Source organism: Staurois parvus, unplaced genomic scaffold, assembly GCF_062004578.1.
Source record: "Staurois parvus isolate SC_StPar_1 unplaced genomic scaffold, SC_StPar_1.0 ptg000533l, whole genome shotgun sequence".
Lineage (NCBI taxonomy): Eukaryota > Metazoa > Chordata > Amphibia > Anura > Ranidae > Staurois > Staurois parvus.
The window spans coordinates 340,920-362,578 of record NW_028318329.1 but is presented as its reverse complement, the minus strand read 5'-3'; the positions used below and the strand labels follow the sequence as shown (position 1 = coordinate 362,578).

Genomic DNA, 21,659 nt, shown 5'->3' with positions numbered 1-21,659 from the left:
CTTCAGAATTACCTGATATTAAGTGGGCTATTCCGAAACAGTTGCATAACTATTCATCCAGCTAAACTAGATGTACATTTGTTTTATGTGAAGTGACCAGCCTTTGTGAGAATGGGTCAGAATTGACTGTTAAGGTATTTTCAATCCTGGTCAAACAGTCTTAGGCACTGAGCAGTAATCCAAGCACACAGGTAAATTTCCGCCCTGTACATACAATCACCAGTGACACATGCAAAGTCTGATAAATATCAGTTCAGTTTTTCAGATCCAGTAAAATAACATTAGAAGGCATATCTATAGCATGGTTCATATTTAAAGCCTAGGTTTAGGTAACTTTATTTTAAGTAAGTAACTCAGCACAAGGTCTCCTCCCATACCCTGAAGCTGTAGCCTTCTATTGCTGTGAAGATTAATAGAGCCGAGGGACCTGTCACAGACACTCATCAAGAGTGCCAGCTATGTCTGCCCTTTATGTCCCCTCCTCCATCCATAGAAGCTGTACTATAACTTCCATGAATGAAAAGCTATGAGTGGAGCTATGACCAGATGAATGAAAGGTCCACCTCCTTCATTCATAGGACACTTTTCATCCAGGAAGCAATAGTACAGTTTATATGAATAGAGGATGGGAGTGAAAGGGCAGGCATACTCAGCACTCTTGATAAGTTCCTGTGACAGGTCCTTCCACTCTATTAACCACTGAAGAACCAGAAGCTCAGAGGTATGGGAGGCAGGCAGAGGTCAGAGAACTTCAACTATGACCAATAGCACCAGCACAAGGGACACTTTGAATTAAATGTAAATACCATTCCATGTGATTACACCTAAACTTAAGCTTTAAAGTGTAAGTTAGGATTTTCAGAAAAAATGAAAAGATAAACTAACACCATACCCCCACCCCCCCCCCCCCCCACCCCCCACCCCACTCACTGCTGTACTTGCCTCCACGGTCGAAGAGCTGTTGACAACACAGCCAAGGTAGTGGTCCAGGGATTTTAAATTCCTGCTTTTCTTTCTGTAGATCTTCTGGGACAGATCAGAATGGTCCTGATTGGTCAAAGTAGTCCTGTGCCAGCACTGACAAATCAGAATCGCGGCAGCACTGAAAAAGAATGCATAGAAGAGCTGGGATTTCAAATACCCGGACCTCTATACTGGCTGTGTGGGTACTGACAGCTCATCACCCATGAAGCTACTTACAGCGGGGACTGGGGATTGGTGAGGAGGGTATACTGTAGGGAGATGTGTTCACCTTTTACATTTTTTCAGAAAGGTGAACTATTAATTTAATATATACTTTAAGTACTTGCTGTCCATGTTGAGTATCCTAAACACACTTGTACAAGTTGTCTCATCTCACAGTCTGCATGATCTAGCTAATAGCCCAGCATTTTCAAATACTGGAGTTATTTCTATCAGTGTTCAATGATATAATTGTGGAACCAGGGCTTCCTTTTAAAGCATGACTCTAGGGCAGTTAACAATAGTCAATTTGTATCCAGCTCAGAGTCAATCACCGGTCAGGTCAGTGAATCTGTCTTGCACAATATCCTTGAGCTGGGTGTGGTGTAATCTCAGGCAGCAGTAAAGCAAATCATGTGGAAGCCAATGGTGAATGTTGTCACTTGGGGAGAGGGAAGAAACCAGGGCCGAGTGGAGACTTGATAGAAGTGGAGTGCTGGGCTAGACATCTTTTGGGCATGAAAGAGGCTGGTGTTTGGAATACAATGAGAAGCAAGTTGATTGGTGTTAATAGGTAAAACTAACGTAAGCAGGCTATAGATGGATCGAAAATTGGCTGGCTCAACTAGAACTGGACAAAATTCGATCCATCTATGCCCGATCCCACTTGAAAGACGTTGATATAATGAATGATATTGTTGGAAAATTATTCTAGCAGCGCATGCAGCCAAACAGCTGCAGTGCTGACCAGTGTGTTCTGACAGTGGAACAGTCCCAGCTGTAAGAATACAACAGCACAGCAGGAAGGATACCTCTTTCCACTTCGTTTGTGTGGATGGGGGAATCTGTTGTTTTTTTTCTTGATCAGTCCATTGGCTGAAGAAAACATAAAACAATCCATCTATGGCCAATCCTAAAGCCAACATCTTACACTGCTTTATGTGTGAAATGGGAAAATGTCATAATGTTTGCTAAGGCTCATTAGTTCGTTTGGTTTTATTAGAGTTGTTTGTTTGTTAAATGTATGTTCTTATAAGATTTAACAAGCATTTTTTGATGTTCCATTATACTTTGCAGTGCGGTGTTGCAGATGGAGAAGGATTTTTAAGCATTTGGCAAGTAAACCAAACAGTCTCTAATCCAAAACCTTATTTGGTAAGTTGTTACATAATAAAGTTGAATACCGATGCTTGTCCATCCATTTCATTGCACTCGCTAACAAATGCACCTAAACTTTTTTTAAATATATTTGTTTTAAAAAAAGAATGAATTTAAAAACTAGCTTTACAGTATTATCTTTTGCATATTCAGTATTCTTGCAAGTTTAAATAGCAATTGAGCAACTGCCCCCACCTCAAGCTTATGTATTTGATCACTTGTCTGGTATTCGCCTAGTCTGTGAAGGTCCGTCCATAGAAGACAATGTTGATTTATCATTGCACTTGTATGAGAAAAAATATTCTGTCTTTTAGGCAGCTGATAACTATTGCTTTGCCCCTCTATGGCTCTGTAGTCTTGTGCATAGCACATCAATGTCAAAGTTTCATTCTTTTGAACCAACGATTTGCAGTGAATAACAGATGGCAAGCATGTCTTTACTTGAGTAGGGACCTTCAGAACTATAATTTTTCAGCTAGAGCCAAAGTTGTTTATGTGCACGCACTGGTATTTTTTAATAAAATACTCTGCTGTGAGCACAATAAGGAAGACTTCTGCTCTGAAGGTAATTTTTGTATGTTTACAGCTGCAGGTGGAATGATAACCGGATTAAACCTTTACAGCATAATTGCTTCAGATATGTATTCACATTGAAGATGTTGAACCTAATTATAATCCAGATTTCCAGCAAACCTTAAAATTGCTCAGTTTCTGTTCTTTGTGTCCCTTCATGGTTGCAGTGAAATTAACTTACATTTTTCTTTAAAAAAAAAACCCAGAGCAATCAGCCATGCCAGCAAATGCACTAATGTGTATTTAAAGCTCTTTGATTGCTGAGTTTCACATCATGTCCATCAGACTGCTTTAAGTAATATTTGTATGTTTTGGATAAATAAAAATATAATTGAATTTTCAAGTGTTTATAGTGTGAACAGGTTTTTGTTACATTGGTAGCAGTAGAAAATAATTAGTCTGAAGTGCTTGGTTTTAGAAAACTAGTGAAGATAAGCTAGGTTGTTGCTTTACTTAACCACTCCAGCCCCGGAAGGTTTTCCCCCCTTACTGATCAAGCCATTTTTTTGATATTCGGCACTGCGTTATTTTAACTGGTAGTTGCACAGTCATGCAATGCTGTACCCAAACAAAATGTATGTCCTTTTTTCATGCATATAGACCTTTCTTTTGGTGATATTTGATCACCACTGGGTTTTTTTTATTTTTTTGTGATATAAACGAAAAAAAGACCAGAGATATAAAAACTATCCAATAAACTCAAATTTAGTCATACATTTAGGCCAAAATGTATTCTTTTACATGTCTTTGGTAGAAAAAAAAAATCCCAATACGTGTATAATAATTGGTTTGTGTGAAAGTTATATATCATCTACAAACTATGGTATATATATTGAAATTTACATTTCTTGAGGTAAAATAAAGTTAAAATGCCAGGGCAGTACAACAAAACTCCAAATTACCCCTTTTTATAAAGTAGATACCCCAAGGAACTTGCTGAGAGGCATGTTGAGTCCATGGAAGATTTTATTTTTTGCCACAAATTGTTGGAAAATGACAAAAAAAAGTTGTCAAATGATATATTGCTCACATCCGCCATGGATATATGTAGAATTACACCCCAAAACACATTCTACTACTTCTCTTGAGTATAGGGATACCATATATGAGAGTCTTTTTGGCAGCCTAGCGACATGCAGGCCCCAAAAATCCAATGATCACCTCCAGGCTTTCAAAGGGCATAATTCCTCATGTCACTTCCTTACAACCTATCTGGAAGCCTTAAAATGCCAGTAGAGTTCAAACACCCCCCTAATTAGATGCTAGAATTGCTTGTACATGAAAGCCGACTGCCAGCTGAAAATAAAGATACCAAGATGATGCCTACAGCTGAAGGCATCATCCTGATATACCCACTCAATTTTGCTGGTCCTTGTTGGGCATATATATAATGTTTGGTTTTTTTTTTCTTTTTTTTTTTTGGGGGGGGTGGGGGTTCATGAGTGTTATCACTGAAATCTCATATCTATGCCTGGTCATGGCAGCAGAGAACATGGGCATATGATGAATCGGGTCTGTGGACCAATATGACTGCAGTTCATTCTATTTTGTAATGTCTATGTTGAGGGTTAGGTCCACAAAAGTTTTTTACATTCGGAAACCGTGATAGGTTTCCATGCGAATTGTCTGGCAAGAGCTGAATTTGGGTGGGCAACGATGTTCTGTTGTATATATAAATTGCTTTGGCCCACAATCAATTGATACAAATACAGTGAAAAACAGTAGAGGGGCTAAACACTAGTGCTGGCAGCGAATGGGGTTGATCGTACTAACACTGCACTTTTTGAGGACACTGTACTAAGAAGGCACTAGTATAGTTCTGTTCATGATCAATATATTGGTCCTTACAAACATTATACTAGTAATGACGGTGATCAGCGACCTATAGCATGAATGCGATAGTGTGCGGGCAATCTAACGCTAACTGACCCTGATGTTATCTGATGTTGCTAGTGGCAGTAATACAGTGATCATTAAAAAATTGTATATACTGACACACTAACAATGGCACTAGCTGTGTGATAGGGTTGATCAAAGGGTTAAATGGGCTAATCTAACGTGTGTGTGTGTAATATGTAGTGCTTCTACTCATGCTGTAGTGCTACCAAGAACTATTGAAAGTACTCTACTGAGGTAGAGTGCTTTAATCTTTTCAAGAAGCTATGTACAGCACCCTGCTAGCCCCTCCCTCCAATGATGATCTGTCTGCATTGAAAAGCACAGAGACCCAGTGACTAATGGAATATACAGCAGACTAGTTGTTTTTCTTTTATTTTCATTAGCATGGTGATAAGGGGGGGGGGATGATTAACAATCTATAAGCAAATTAAACTTGTTCTGTAATTGGTTCTAAAAATATCCATAGGATGATTGCATATTTTTACTGACAAGCTTTCACACACTTTATCTGTGCATTCACTTGTCAAAACAAGTATGCTGAAGTTAATGAGATTCTACAGAGAGCTACACTCATAAAATGACCTATAGGAGTATAATAAAATCCCCTGGAAACTAGACTTCTTGTTTACATAGTTACATAGTAATTAAACTTCTAAAAAAAGAAAATACTCATACTAGGTCATCTTTTCCTTTTTCTCACTTCCTATATTGATCCATGGGAAGGCAAACAATCTTTGTAAGTGATAAATTCCAATAAAGAAAAACTTTCCCAAAAACAAGAGAGAACACATTAGACAGTCTGTAGAATATATTAACTACCAAGTAACAGGAAGAGCATGGTATTTCACCCATGTGTCACTACAGATCTAAATGGCATTATCCACACTAATGCAACAATATCAGTCTTTGGAAAAAAAAATACATCAAGAAGAATAAAGATGTTTTGGGGAAATGCACACTGTGGGCACTCTATACTGTATATATCCCAGAATGTATTTTATGACCGCATATTTATAATATGACCTTTTACACTACCTTTACTATATATCATCAGCGCATAATTGTACATAACTGCCATAGACCATGCTCACCAGGTATTATCATAACACACATACATAAAGTGTAATTATAACATGCCTTTTTTCTTAAGGAATAACTCCACTCCACATCAATTAAATCTAGAACAAACATAAAGGTACTTCAGTACACAGTTTTACCCTATGCCGAACGTTGATTTCAGTCATGCCTTTTTTTCAGAGCACTAAGTTGATAGGCATACATGCTATAACCACATGATTAGTTCAAGTGTTTTAAAAAAAGAAGCTGTCAACCATTTACTGTAAATCAGCAGGAAGTACAGTTTTTGGGTGCATGTTATGGGGGAACAGTGCGCATGTTGTGCTCATCTTTTTACTACAAGGAAGTGGTGTTTTTATAAAAAAAAAAAAAAATCAGGAATTCAGTTGACTGTAGATAAAAAGTAAATTTGTACCTGCGTTGCGCATTATTGTGGTGTAGCCCCATACACTTAAGTGGGGTTCACCTTTGCAGCAACAGATGTAAAACCCTGGCTGCATGCCCTTTTTTAGGTGGTTGGTCAAGGGAGCTGTAAAACTGCAACCCCCTGGCCACCCGTTTTTAACAAGCCCTAAAGGTGAATCTCTCCAGTGAGCAACAGAAAGCAGTAAAGACTTTATAGATATTTTTAAACCTGCTCCACTCAGTCTGAAAGTTTTAGCTAGAGTTACTCTTTAAAGCCAGATTTTAAATCATGTACCTTCTGGTGTCTACACACACTTTTTATTCAAACTGTGATATACAAAATCAGTGGTATTTTATTGCTGAAAACCAGATTCACAGCTGTTATAATGTTACTGTGTTCTGCCCCTTTCTGCTGTCCCAGTCTATTTACAGGGCCACCATTCACATTCTGCAGCCAACAGGAGGAAAAGAAGACCCCAACCATTACAACTGTCATCTCTTGTCCCACTGCCAAATTGTTATGGTTTAGAAGCCCATTGGTTTAATCTACAAAATGGCTTGTGTAGTAACATTTGTGCTAACATTTATATTTAAAAGAATGGATATTTATTGCTAATTGTGTTCATTATAATAGGTCATTAATTATTTCTGATATAGTATTGAAGCATTTCATCTTACTTTTTTTTTTTCTTTTTTCTTAAGAGTTGGCAGTGTCATAGTAAAACGACGAGTGACTTTGCCTTTATTACCTCATCTAGCTTGGTTGCAACTTCAGGGCAATCAAATGATAACAGGTATGTTTTTTTTTATATTCAAGTTGATTGATATTGTATGTTTTAATTACAGTGACATCAATGATAAAAGGAGAGCAGCATCCATCTTCTTTTAAAAATCCTTGAGAGTTTGTTTTGCTGATAATAAATATTTTGCATTTGAGCACCATAACTCATGACCTTAAAATGGATGAGTGACTGTTTTAACTCCCTGCTAGTGCCAGATTTTTATGTAAGTCACTGAAATGGAGGTGTTCACATGCTGATTTGGTTTAAATAATGCAAGAGTTCTGGAATTGGAAAACAGGCATTATACAAGTCTGAGGAATTTCACTGTGAACTATTTAAAGCCTGTCTCCAGCTTTGCTATCACCTTAAATTGTTCCTTTGGGCCAAGTTGGCCCAAACAAGCTATTTTCTGTACTAATTGATGTGGCCGCTGTCATCGCTGTATCAGTTGTATATAGTGTTGTGTTCTGGCAACAGTAAAGGACTTATCCATCTGCTGCTGGAACAAAATTGGGCTGAGTGCTGCCCAACTATTCTCAGGAAGCCTTGTATTTTTATCAGTGAATACAAGGCATTCTTTGAATGACTGAGATGGAAAAACAGGCAGATGATGTTACAATCTCCACCTCAGTCATTCGGGCTAAGCCTTGTATTAATTGACAAAATACAGGACTTCCTGTGAATGGTTAAGCAGCACTCAGCCTAACTTGATTTTTTTCCGGCAGCAGATGGGAAGTCTCCACACCGTTGTGGGAACACAGCGCTGCATACTGTATGTAGCTGATGTTACATACAGTTCATACTACACTGTCAGCAGCTACAGCGACTAGTAAAGGAGATAGTTCATTTGGGCCATCTTGAACAAAATAAACTATTTAAAGTGATAGTAAAGTTGGAGTTGTGCCCATACAGTACAAGGCAAAGGAATTGATTCTTAGACAATGGGTTATTATATGCCGCTACCTTCAGGTGATTGGACATTGACAAAAGTTTTGCTGAAACTGCCCCCAGCATATCCATATAACCCTGATTACTCCATGAAGCTCTTGTTTTTTGCTACTTTCCCTTGGTGATGGACCCCTTCTGCTATTGGAGAAGACTTTTTTCTATTTTCCACCAGTTTTACTTAGTTCTGCTAACACTTCCTTGAAGATTGGTTACCCTTGATGTACATCTTGGGAACTGTACCTGAAGCCCATAATGGCAGGCCAGCCTGTAATGTTTGCTTCGGGTATTGGATCCTGCATTAGCACTCACATTGGTACCTGGTGTAATGAATGAGTTATATTCAAGGTGCTATACAGGTTCCGGGCTGTGGTTCATTCCTTTATACACCCAGTCCCTAAAGAACCCTTCGAGAGTATGTCCACAGTGATGGGCAAAACTTGGACCCTGAACAGGACCAACTGCATTAACAATGTAGTTTCTTGCTTAAATTCTGTCCTGGCTCTCCCTACTTTCCTCTCGGGAGCCCCCCCCCCACCATTTTTTCTTACGCTACATTGGGACCAGGTATTTTGGAAGCCATTTCTTTTTGCTTTCTTAGTGTTCTTATCTCCGTCTTTGCAAATTTCATTCTCCCTTCCGATGTCATGCCTTAAAGGCATGTCACAAAATTTACGCTTCACTATAATCTATGACTACCTTCCCTTGGGAACTGACCTTTTATTGGTTTCCTCATAGTGCAACCCCCCTATGGGATTCCTCCCTCTTTTTTAACCTGGCCGGGTAGTTATTTTGCCTTTTTTTTCAAGGGCTTTTGCCCTCAGGGAATGATTCCTCCTTACCAGAAATGTCGAGGTACCTGTAAATTCCAAATCTTTAAATAAAGTACAAAACAAAGGTCCCTTCCATCTGTTTTCTGTGATCTCTTTATTGCTGGCTACAAAAACTGGAGCCTCTTATGGGTGGGGTTATATGGATACACTGGTGGTCCCAGGAAAGCTTTTGCCAGTGTCTAATCACCTGAAGGTAGAGGCATATAACACATAAGAATTGATTCCTGTGTCCTGTACTGTACTCTTTACAGGTGCATTCATATTCCTTCATTTGCATTCACATCCAAAGGAAACAAAGTAGCAAATGATTCATTAATCTGGTTTTGTTTTGCACTGTAATTTATATATGACCTCTTATTACTGTCCAGTTCTGTAAAGGTCTGGTTTTTTTGTGTTGATTCTAGAACAAGTACTTTGAATAATCTATAAAATCCTAGCAAGCTAGCTGACCAATATGGGAGCATAAACAAAGTTCTTGTTCAAGAATCAACTGGATTTGTATATATTTGTGCATAATATCCATGGGTGTCAAATCAGTGTAAAAAAGTAGATATAACTAAGTTCTTGTGCATCTTTATTATTTTGCAGCATCATAGTGGTGGTGAGACCCCCTTCCAAATTTTACATGTTGTGGATTTAAAAGTTTTTGCGGTACATTAATAATATTCAGGGGATATGATTTCTATTTAGATGTATTAGTATTTATCAATGTAGCGCAGCACTTTATTTTTATGTTTACATCTTTAAAAATATTTTCTTTTTCTGTGGATACATTTTAAAGCATCTGTACTGAAAAACGTAGGCTAGGTTCACACGTATGCGATTGGTGTGGCCCACATTTGTCATACCTGCTGGAAAAAGGTCCCTGCACTTTTTTAAAATCGCAGCTGCACAGAAAGCGCATGGTGCTTTTGCACCATGAGGTTTCAAACATCCAAAACTGCATTGCTTTTTCAGATGTATCTGCTAAATAGCAGCAGGTGAGTGAATGAATGCGTAGAAATCACACACATTCCCGAACCCATATATATGTGAACCTAGCCTGAAGCTGAAACTCTATTTTGGATTACATTGTCCATTTGTTATTGTTTCGCCTTTAAAATGATGATGTCCTGAAAGTGACTGGGTAAGCCCCCATGCTCACGCTTGTAATCTGCTAAATGAAGAAAGAGAGAAAATAATTGAGCTGTCAGGTGTAACTACCAGCTTATGAAGTCCGTGTACACTCCACACAGGAGATGGTATGTTTTTCTGTTGCTAATAGTTTCACTTGTCACAATCCTTGTTAATTGTGTGTTACTTTTTCTTCTTGCTTTAGAAATGTTTGCCTCTGGGACACATTAATATCACCCAGTAACAGTCTTGTCCATGGTAAGTAAGCTATATTCCTGTAGAAATATGTAAAAACACTTGTGTTGGAAATTTTTGGAAAACAGCAGCAACTTTTGTCTTCAGTAGTGCTGTGAGTAGGCAAAGCTTCAACATCTCCACAAATCTGTTTAATCGCATGTCACAAAGCATTGCATGTAAGAAGTTACCATTTTTCTTTAAAGCGGAGCTCCACCCAAAAGCGGAAGTTCCGCTTTAAGGACTGCTCCCCCGCTCCCCATTAAGGATTGGTACTTTTGGGGGGCAGGTACCTGAATTTGACAGGTACCCGCTCCCACTTTCGGTCAGATCGCCTAGGTGATCGGAAACAGAAGGTGTCCTCCCTCCCTCCCTGTAGTCTTTTGGGACACGTGACAGGTCTCAGAAGACTACAGGACCATTCATGAAGCGCAGCGTTACTCGCGCATGCGCAGTGGGCGCCCAGCTGTGAAACCGCAAGCTATCACAACCGGGTGCCCACACTGTAGATGCCAGTTTCCTGGAATACAGGACGGCCGGTGAAATGGGCTGCAGGGGACACACTGCGGGACCGAGGGACAGGTAAGTGGCTGTTTTTTAAAAGTCAGCAGCTACAGTTTTTGTCGCTGCTGACTTTTAGTTTTTGACAGCGTCAGTGGAACTCCACTTTAAACCCGTGGTGCTGGCGCTTCCCGGCCCTTTAAGGGTTTCAGGAGGCGGGGCGGGATTTAGGGTCATGTGACCGCAATGACACGCCGTCACGGCGGTCACATGATCGGGAAAGGTCCCAATCAAAGAGGAGATCGGGACCTTTCCATGAGTACTCGATGTGTGCTGGGAGCGCAGGGCGCGCGCTCTCAGCACATATGTTCTTTTTTAATAGAACGCAACTGTGAGGCCGCTCGGCGTCTAGGCCTAGTGAATCTGTCTCCTCTTTTGCAAGCTGCTGATCCCTTTGAAGTGAATATAGAGGGAGATGGGAGGAACATGTCAGATTGCTAGAAATTTGCTTATTCAAAGGGCGGTAAAAGGAATTGAAATGTAATGATGAATGAATATGCTCTAACTCAGTTCCACCAATTCCCAGTTGCACAGGCTGACTGGTATTGCCTTTCAATAGGTTTAGAATTTAAACTTATTAAGTTATTTGTGAAATTTTAATCTGTTTTTTCCTCTGCACTGTAGCATTTAATTGCCATGATAATGGGGCCACGGTACTTCAGTATGCAACAAAACAGCAACTCCTTATTACTGGTGGCAGAAAAGGATTCATCTGTATCTTTGACATTCGACAAAGACAAATGCTTCACACTTTCCAGGCTCATGATTCAGCAGTTAAAGCTTTGGCACTGGACAGCTCTGAAGAATGCTTTGTCACTGGCTCAGCAGAGGGTAACATGAAGGTACAGCATATTAAAACTTTATTTGGAGAAATAAGCTTTTTTTTTTTTTTTTAAATCTGTCTTTGCCAGAGTTTCAGCAGTCTATTAACATATTTTTATTTTCTACTTTAGGTGTGGAAGTTGACGGGCCATGGTCTGATTCACTCCTTTAAAAATGAGCATGCCAAGCAATCCTTATTCCGTAATATTGGTGCAGGTGTGATGCAGATAGAAGTAGGCGAAAACAAGCGTATCTTCTCCTGTGGAGCAGATGGTACTCTGAAAATGAGGGTGTTGCCTACTGCTTTGAAGACCCAGACTGGCATATTCGATATTCTTTAAGCTGTTATATTACAGACCAGTCTCCCACTGCTGCAACACACGTAGGAAGAGTTAGCAAGGAGCTAGAACTTTAGAATTACACTGTAAAGGCTGCTTACTATGGAGCCAGGTTTAATGCTGCTGTAACAGATAGATAATCATGTCTATCTTCTTAGTAGGATGGTGCAAATGAAGAAATTGCTGACAAGCCTAAACTGCCTTGGCAGATACTACTGAAAGTGCTGGTATTGCTTAGATGTATTGTTTAAATGCTACAATTTGTTTTTGTTTTCAGAAATTCATTCAATGATGAAACATAATGGATAGCAAACTGCTGGCTATAAAACTGCCAGAAACAAAGGGAATCTATGGATTCAAAAAGGGATCCAGTGGCTTTGAGAAGTTTACAAACACCTCTTATTTAATTTTAAATGCCTGCATGTAATGTGCAATGATATGCCACTCTTCAGCACTGGAGCACCAAATGCACATACACAAAAAAATGGATTAACGTCAGAATCTACTGATATTTCATAATACACAGTGCTCCTATATTCACTAACGGACAAAATTAGAGTGGCTTGTTTTCTTTTTTTTGTTTTTTTAAATTTACATTTTTAACTGTTTACATTTAGTCCAAACATTTGCTTCCAATTTTGAAACTTGTACCTTAAGAAAGCATGTCTATATTTTCCTGGGATTCTGTAATAAATGAAGGTAATGTATGTACGTATTCTCAGATTCGATGCAAAATACATGGAAGTGGTTTTAGGAATTTATTTTGAAGATTTCAAGGTGTGAGGAATAGTTATTCATTTCCTTGGCGGGTATCTTTGTGTTGTCAATTTTTAAATTGCTTTTATTTATATTTTTGTTTTGTTGTTTCAACATTGTAATTTGCACATCATTTTAACTGCAGTGTTTATTTTACACTTGACTTTTGCACATTACCACTTTGACCACCTGACAATATGGCTTTAGGTCTTGTTTTTATTTAATAAAACCTGTGTTGGTTGTAGTGAATGTGAACATGGTTTCTGCATTCATGCTTTGTTGATTTTTTTTTTTTTCAATACACTATGGGGTTTGATCAAATGTTATTCTGCTGGACACCTGAGTAGGATGCACCCAAATATCATGGCCACTGCTCGGACAGGTTCCACAGCACCACGTTTTAAAATGAATGTTTGGCTTCCTGTGGCCAGATAGTGAATAGTCAAACTAAATTATTACACAGCATATGTATAACTATGCAGCGTTAAATATTGTTGGCTTGTAAAATACTAGGCAGTGTTGTCTTATTTTGATGTAATTCACTGTTGTACACATACATAATGTTAATAAGCTACCCAAGACTGTCTGTGTATTTAACTGTCATCCTTTGACTTGTCTAATTATTTTTAATGCAAAAGTTTGTGCGTGTTGTACTGTAAATTATAATGGCATTTCATGCACCTTTCTCTGACAGCATTGCCTTCTTTGAGGACAATTTAAACGTATAAAGTGTGTATAGGAAAGAGAGACTCGTTGTTAGTTTTACCTTTGTAACTTAATAAACCCCTTTTATTTCATGGAAATACTTTTTCTGCATTTTATGCTCTGACATCACATAAATGTATGAGAGATGTAGAGAATCTTCACAAAGTGAAAGCAAACATTCTGTTCTGGAAATCTCATAGAAAATAACTTTCCATAGCATTCCTGCTTTTTTCATGCACAAAACATTTGTAGGGAAGTGACAGGAACACCAGTAAGTCCATTTTAAAGTAACTTTATTCCACCAAGCTCAATAAACAATACTTAAAGGCTACGTCCACCTTTTGCTAAATAAATATATGCACTCACATTTGCAGAAAAGATGTGCATTCATTAATTTTTTGCAAATGAGCCTGCAAAGCATTGCAAACATGATTAGTACATTGTAGGTGCATTGCACAGGCTGCAGTCTTCCTCCAGCTCTTTGTTTGTACTAAATTCTGGATTTTCAGTTAGAGAGCTGGAGGAAGTATCAGTGGACCATGAGGGCGGTGCTCACCACCTTTTATGTAACATTGAAAACTACATGTATGTCTGCTGCAATGGCAGCCAGGGCTTGTAATTTGTTCATTCACAGATCTCTTTGAGTGAGATGCCTGTGCATGCGGAACTCCACATAGGCATGTAAAATTCAAAAGTGAGAGCTGCTGCTTGGGGAGAAGAACCCCCACTTGCTGTCAGAGGTTGGGGGAGTTCAGCTTGTAAATATCTTACATGTTACATCTGAAATATGGGTGTGCTATGATCTAAAAGGTGGAGTTAGCTTTGAATAAAAAAAGATTTCCAACCAAATTCCATTTAAATGTGGAGGAATAAGCCAATTCTCTGGAAGTCTGCATGGGTAAATTTCTGATCTGCGACAATACGCAGCAGCAGTATATGTTTTCAGAATAAAGCTGAATATTTTAGAATTAAAACATAGTCTTTGATATTTAGACAGGTGACTGCCTAGATGTTGTCTTCAGCTGCAGAAAGAAGAAAGCATTTTCCCCTCCAGCAATCAGATTGCAACATTTTAAGGAAATAGCAAGTCAAAAGGTAACAGACACTGAGATATACATGATTGCAACTTTTCTCAGTCAGTATCTCAGTTCAGAAGATAAATAAGATAATATCTGAGCAAAGATTGTACTGCCCTACTAGAGAGAAAAGCAGATGAAGGAATCTGGCAAGGAGAGTATTGTGATATCTGTGATAGGCAATAAATATCTGTTAAGTGTTACACTTACAGTTTACTTAGCATGCATTCACTTAAAAGCAGACACTCACTCTTTTACATCCTAACACCTTCCTTCTGACACCACTGAAGACACCACTGAAGATTTTTTTTTTTTTTAATGTAAATACCTCATTTTTATTTTTTACACCTGCACTTCCTGATTCCTCACCTGCTCACAACACATATCCCAGAAGGAAGTTTGCGAGATATCGCACATGCAAAGACAGACCAGTGTGTCTGTATATGCACTGGATCTGGTTTCAGGATGGTGGCACGGAAGCAGATGAGAGAAAGAGGGACTTAACTTGCAAAAAATACAACACTAGACTCAAGGAACTAGTGAGTGTGTATGTATGTGTGTGTGTATATTATTATTATTATACATGATTTATATGGCGCCAACAGTTTGCTCAGCACTTTACAATATAATGGGAGACTATACAGCAACAATACAGTTCAATACAAGAGGGATTTGAGGGCCCTGCTCCTTGGAGCTTACAATCTCGGAGGGAGGGGCTAGTGGTACAAAAGGTAGTAACTGTGGGGGGATGGACTGGTTGGAAGAGTAGAAGATTCCAGGGCAGAATAGACTTCCCTGAAGAGATAGGTTTTCAGAGATCGCCTAAAAGTGAGCAGAGTAGGCGATAGTCTGATAAATTGGGGTAGAGAGTTCCAGAGGACAGGAGAAGCTCTGGAGAAGTCCTGGAGACGAGCATGGGAGGAGGAGACAAAGGAGCTAGAGAGTAGGGGCTGTTATTTATATTTATATATATATATATACATATACACAGTTGTGTTCAAAATAATAGCAGTGTGTTGAAAAAAGTGAATAAAGCTCAAAATCCTTCTAATAGCTTTTATTTCCATACACACAATTGCATTGGGAACACTACACATTCTATTCCAAATCAAAACATGAAGAAAAATATATCAAATTTGTGTTGTTCCTCTAAAAAATTGAAGTAAAGTGAATATTAGACTGTTCAAAAAAAATAGCAGTGTTTGTATTCTTCTTTACAAACTCAAACATTCACTATATAAACTGAAAAATGTTTGAAGATTTTGCTTTCCTTTGCATCACTTAATGAATATTTAGTTGTAGTCACACTGTTTCTGAGAACTGCTGTACATCTGTGTTGCATAGAGTCAACCAACTTCTGGCACCTGTGAACAGGTATTCCAGCCCAGGATGATTGGACTACATTCCACAGTTCTTCTCTATTTCTTGGTTTTGCCTCAGAAACTGCATTTTTAATGTCACCCCACAAGTTTTCTATTGGATTAAGATCCGGGGATTGGGCTGACCACTCCATAACGTCACTCTTGTTGGTCTGGAACCAAGATGTTGCACATTTACTGGTGTGTTTGGGGTCATTGTCTTGTTGGAACACCCATTTCAAGGGCATTTCCTCTTCAGCATAAGGCAGCATGACCTCTTCAAGTATTCTGATGTATTCAAACTGATCCATGATCCCTGGTATGCGATAAATAGGCCCAACACCGTAGTATGAGAAACATCCCCATATCATGATGCTTGCGCAACCATGCTTCACTCTCTTCACAGTGTACTGTGGCTTGAATTCAGTGTTTGGGGGTCGTCTGACAAACTGTCTCCGGCCACTAGACCCAAAAAGAACAATCTTACTTTCATCAGTCCACAAAATGTTGCGCCATTTCTCTTTAGGCCAGTCAATGTGCTCTTTGGCAAATTGTAACCTCTGCAGCACATGTCTTTTTTTCAACAGTGGGACTTTGCGGGGGATTCTTGCAGATAGCTTGGCTTCACATAGGCGTCTTCTAATTGTAACAGTACTCACAGGGAACTTTAGACCTTCTTTGATCTTCCTGGAGCTGATTGTTGGCTGAGTCCTTGACATTTTGGCTATTCTTCTATCCATTCAAATGGTAGTTTTTCGCTTTCTTCCACGTCTTTCAGGTTTTGGTTGCCGTTTTAAAGCATTTGCAATCATTTTAGCTGAGCAGCCTATCATTTTCTACACTTCTTTATATGTTTTCCCCTCTCCAATCAACTTTTTAATCAAGGTACGCTGTTCTTCTGAACAGTGTTTGGAAAGACCCATTTTCCTCAGAATTTCAGAGAGAAATGCACTATATCCAGCATGTACAACATTTGCTGCCTTCCTTCCTTAAATAAGGGCAATAATTGCCACCTGTTTTTCAAAGAATGAATGATGTCACTAATAGAACTCCACACTGCTATTATTTTGAACATGCCCCTTTCAATTAGTGATTCAGTTACACAGAATCAGCAGCATGCATGTCATGACTGTTGGGTCTGTTGGATTTCTATTACTCTACTACACCTGCTAGTAAATTATTTGCCATGTAGAAATATCATTTCTACCAAAAACAGTGATTGATCAGGTTAGTGATGTCTGACTGCTATTATTTTGAACACCGCTGTATGTGTATATATATATATATATATATATATATATATATATATATATATATATATATTGGGACACCCCTCCAAATCATTGGATTCAGATGTTTCAATCACCTCCATGACCGCAGTGTAGGCATATAAATGCTATAGTTGTCTGTGTAATAGAAGACAACACACAGGTGCATAAAATAAAGCATCTAGGCATGCAGACTGCTTCTACAAATATTTGTGAAAGAATGGGTTGCTCTCAGGAGCTCATGAATTCAAGCGTGCTACCGAGATACTGTGAAATTTCCTTGCTGTTAAATATTCTACGGTCAGCTGTTAGTGGTATTATAACAAAAGTAACTGGGAACAATAGCAATGCAAAATGACAGATCGGGTTCAGCACATGCTGAAGCACACAGTGCGCAGAAGACGCCAACTATCTGCAGAGTCAATAGCCAAAGACATCCAGACTTCATGTGGCCTTCAGATTAGCACAACAACAGTGCGTAGAGAGGTTCATGGAATGGGTTTCCATGGCCGAGCAACTGCATCCCAGCCTTACATCACCAAGTGCAATGCAAAGCATCGGATGCAGTGGTGTAAAGCACACACCACCACTGGACTCTAGAGCTGTGCAGACATGTTCTCTATAGTGACGAATCACACTTCTCTGTCTGGCAATCCGATGGACATGTCTGGGTTTGGCAGCGGTCAGGAGAATGGTACTTGCCTGACTGCGTTGTGCCAAGTGTAGTTTGGTGGAGGGGGCATTAATTATGGTGTGGGGTTGTTTTTTAGGGGTTGGGTTTGGCCCCTTAGTTCCAGTGAAGGAACTCTTAAGGTGTCAGCATACCAAAATGTTTTGGACAATTTCATGCTACCAACATGAACACATGGATGAGCGAGTTTGGGGTGGAGGAACTTGACTGGCTTGCACAGAGCCCTGACCTCAACCCAACAGAACACCTTTGGGATGAATTAGAGTGGAGACTGCAAGCCAAGCCTTCTCATCCAACATCAATGCCTGACCTCACAAATGTGCTTCTGGAAAAATGGTTAAAGATTCTCAGAGACACACTCCTAAACCTTGTGGTCAGCCTTCCCAGAAGAGTTGAAACTGTTATAGCTGCAAAGGGTGGGCCAACTCAATATAGACCCCCTTTTGTCTTCAGTACTGCCTCAATTCTTTATGGCATAGATTCAATGAGGTGTTGGAAACATTTCTCAGAGATTTTAGTCCATATTTACATGATAGCATCATGCAGTTGCTGCAGATATGTCAGCTGCACATCGATGATGCAAATCTCCCGTTCCACTACATCCCAAAGGTGTTCTATTGGTTTGAGATCTGGTGACTGTGGAGGCCTTTGGAGTGCAGTGAACTCATTGTCATGTTCAAGAAACCAGTTTGAGATGAATTGACCTTTGTGACATGGTGCATTATTCTGCTGGAAGTAGTCATCAGAAGATGGGTACATTGTAGTCATAAAGGGATGGACATGGTCAGCAACAGTACTCAGGTAGGCTGTGGCATTTAAACGATGCTTAATAGGTACTAAGGGGTCCAAAGTGTGCCAAGAAAACATCCCTTACACCACCAGCCTGAACCGTTGGTACAAAGCAGGATGGATCCATACTTTCATGTTGTTAACCTCTTGCCGTCCGCCTGCTGTTTATAAACGGCAGGGCGGTGGCAGTCCAGGGTCGGGTTGCCGTCCATAAACGGCACCCGCCTTTTCTAGCTGTGCGCGCTCCCTGGGAGCGCGCACCACCGCGATCCGGTGCCCGCTGTGTCCTCCGGACACAGTGAAACACCGATCGTCGGACGGGACCTCTGTACGAGGTCCCGATCATGTGATCACTGATTGGCGAATCAGTGATCACATGCAAAGTAGTAAGCAAGATGTCACTTGTGACATCATTGCTTACTATGTCTGAAATCTGTGAATGATCACAGAGGTCACATGGTACAAGGCTATTCACAACAGCCTTGTACCATGTGACAAGCTGTGACCACTCACAGCTCACTCAGTAATTCTCAATGACTGCAAGAATGCAGACAGAGAGAAAGAGAAATGATTGCTTTCACCCTACAGTTGTGTCCAAAATTATTCAACCCCCACTGAAATTGAGTGTTTTGGCCAGTTTGACATTGCTTTTGATCATTCAGTCATCTTGCTTACATTTACATTAAAGAGGCACTTGTAGGTCAGACAAATATAACATAACAGTTATAATGAAATAACCACAAATGTCTTTTCTGTGCTCACAGCATTATCAGTTTTATTCAACCCCCAAGTGACATTCAATCTTAGTACTTAGTACAGCATCCTTTTACAGTTATAACAGCTTTTAAACGTGAAGCATAGCTTGACACAAGTGTCTTGCAGCGATCTACGGGTATCTTCGCCCATTCTTCATGGGCAAAGGCCTCCAGTTCAGTCACATTCTTAGGCTTGCGCACTGCAACTGCTTTCTTTAAGTCCCACCAGAGGTTCTCAATCGGATTTAAGTCTGGTGACTGCGATGGCCACTCCAAAATGTTCCAGCCTTTCCTCTGCAACCATGCTCTAGTGGACTTGGAGGTATGCTTGGGATCATTGTCCTGTTGAAAGGTCCAACGTCTCCCAAGCCTCAGGTGTGTGACGGACTGCATCACGTTTCCATCCAATATCTCCTGGTACTGAAGAGAATTCATGGTACCTTGCACACGCTGAAGCTTCCCTGTACCTGCAGAAGCAAAACAGCCCCAAAGCATGATTGACCCTCCACCATGCTTCACAGTAGGCAAGGTGTTCTTTTCATCATAGGCCTTGTTCTTCCTCCTCCAAACATAGCGTTGATCCATGGGCCCAAACAGTTCTAATTTTGTTTCATCAGTCCACAGAACACTATCCCACAACTTTTGTGGTTTGTCCACATGGCTTTTGGCATACTGCAGTCGACTCTTCTTATTCTTTGGAGACAGCAAGGGGGTACGCCTGGGAGTTCTGGCACGGAGGCCTTCATTACGCAGTGTGCGTCTTATTGTCTGGGCTGAAACTTCTGTACCCACATCTGACAAATCTTTTCTCAGTTCCTCAGCAGTCACACGGGGACTTCTCTCCACTCTACGCTTCAGGTAGCGCACAGCAGTCGAAGTCAGCATCTTCTTTCTGCCACGACCAGGTAGCGTTTCAACAGTGCCCTTTGCCTTGAATTTGCGAATGATGCTTCCTAAGGTGTCTCTTGGTATGTTTAACATCTTTGCAATCTTCTTATAGCCATTGCCCTTCCTGTGAAGAGAAATCACCTCTTCTCTTGTCTTCCTGGACCATTCTCTTGCCTTCACCATGTTTGTAACCACACCAGTAAATGTCTAGAAGGAGCTGAGTATCACAGTCATTTTAAAGCTGCCTAATTGGTGCTTATTATGCTTGATTGCTGCTCGGTGACATCCACAGGTGTTTTCAATACCTGATGGAAAGCACCTGTATGAACCTCTGTTCTTCAGAGTGGTAGTCTTTAAGGGGTTGAATAATTGTGGCAATGAAGAAACCACATAAGAACCATTTACTACTGTATTACATAAACAATTGATGTCATTTTAGTTGCATTTGGGTAGTTACAACGTCCTTGTAGGATTTGATTCTGAATACAATTCCAAATGTACACTATAGTCCCTAAACCCCTTTACAGCATTGGGGGTTGAATAATTTTGGACACAACTGTATATGGGTGTAAAAGCAATCAGTGTAAAAAAAAAAAAAAAAATCTTCATCACCCTTCACAAGTAGTACAGTGTCACCATGGTGACAGTGTACTGCTAGGGTGACAGTATGTAAAAAAAAAAAAAAAAAAAATTAAAAAATAATATAAAAAAAATAAAATGTAAAAAAAAATGTTTAAAAATTATAATTTTTGGTTATAAACTAATTTGGATTTTTTTTTTTTACTAAAAAAATAACGGAATAAATTTTGGCTAAGATTTATGATGAAATATTATTTATTTGCAAAATTTTATTAAAAGAAACACTTTTTTTCAAAATTTTTGAACTTTTTCATTTACATAGTAAAAAAAATAAAAATCCCAGCGGTGAATAAATACCACCAAAATAAAGCTTTATCTGTCTCAAAAAAATGGTAAAAAATTCATATGGGTACAGTATTGCATGACCGCGCAATCGTCATTCAAAGTGTGATAGCGCTGAAAGCTAAAAATTGCCCTGGTCAGGAAGGGCGTAAAAGTGTCCGGACAGGAAGTGGTTAAGCCAAATTCTGACCCTACCATCTGAATGTCGCAGCTGAAGTAGAGACTCATCAGACCAGGCAACATTTATCTAATCTTCTATTGTCCAATTTTGGTGGGCCTGTGAGAATTGTAGCCTCTGTTTCCTGTTCTTAGATGTCAGGAGTGGCACCCAATGTGGTCTTGAAGCCCATCTGCTTCAAGGTTCGACGTATTGTGCATTCAGAGATGATGGTATTCTCCATACCTTGGTTGTATTGAGTGGTTATTTGAATTACTGTTGCCTTTCTATTATCTCGAACCAGTCTGCCCATTTTTCTAACATCAACAAGGCATTTTCGTCCACACAACTGCTGCTCACTGGATATTTTATT

At 39.6% G+C, this 21,659-nt stretch overlaps 1 protein-coding gene across 6 annotated transcripts in view; it reads left to right on the top strand.

Annotated features, from left to right (window-relative positions):
- The window catches only part of DMXL2 (Dmx like 2), a 210,425-nt gene extending 196,944 nt beyond the window's left edge, over positions 1–13,481 (top strand). For all 6 annotated transcript variants that reach the window (XM_089690563.1, XM_089690560.1, XM_089690562.1 and 3 more), the window contains 5 exons: positions 2,260–2,337; positions 6,997–7,088; positions 10,173–10,225; positions 11,387–11,604; positions 11,716–13,481. In XM_089690563.1, the coding sequence (XP_089546689.1) occupies positions 2,260–2,337; positions 6,997–7,088; positions 10,173–10,225; positions 11,387–11,604; positions 11,716–11,925 (651 nt within the window). In that variant the 3' untranslated portion in view covers positions 11,926–13,481. The remainder of the gene's footprint in view (positions 1–2,259; positions 2,338–6,996; positions 7,089–10,172; positions 10,226–11,386; positions 11,605–11,715) is intronic.
- Positions 13,482–21,659: the final 8,178 nt, after the last annotated feature.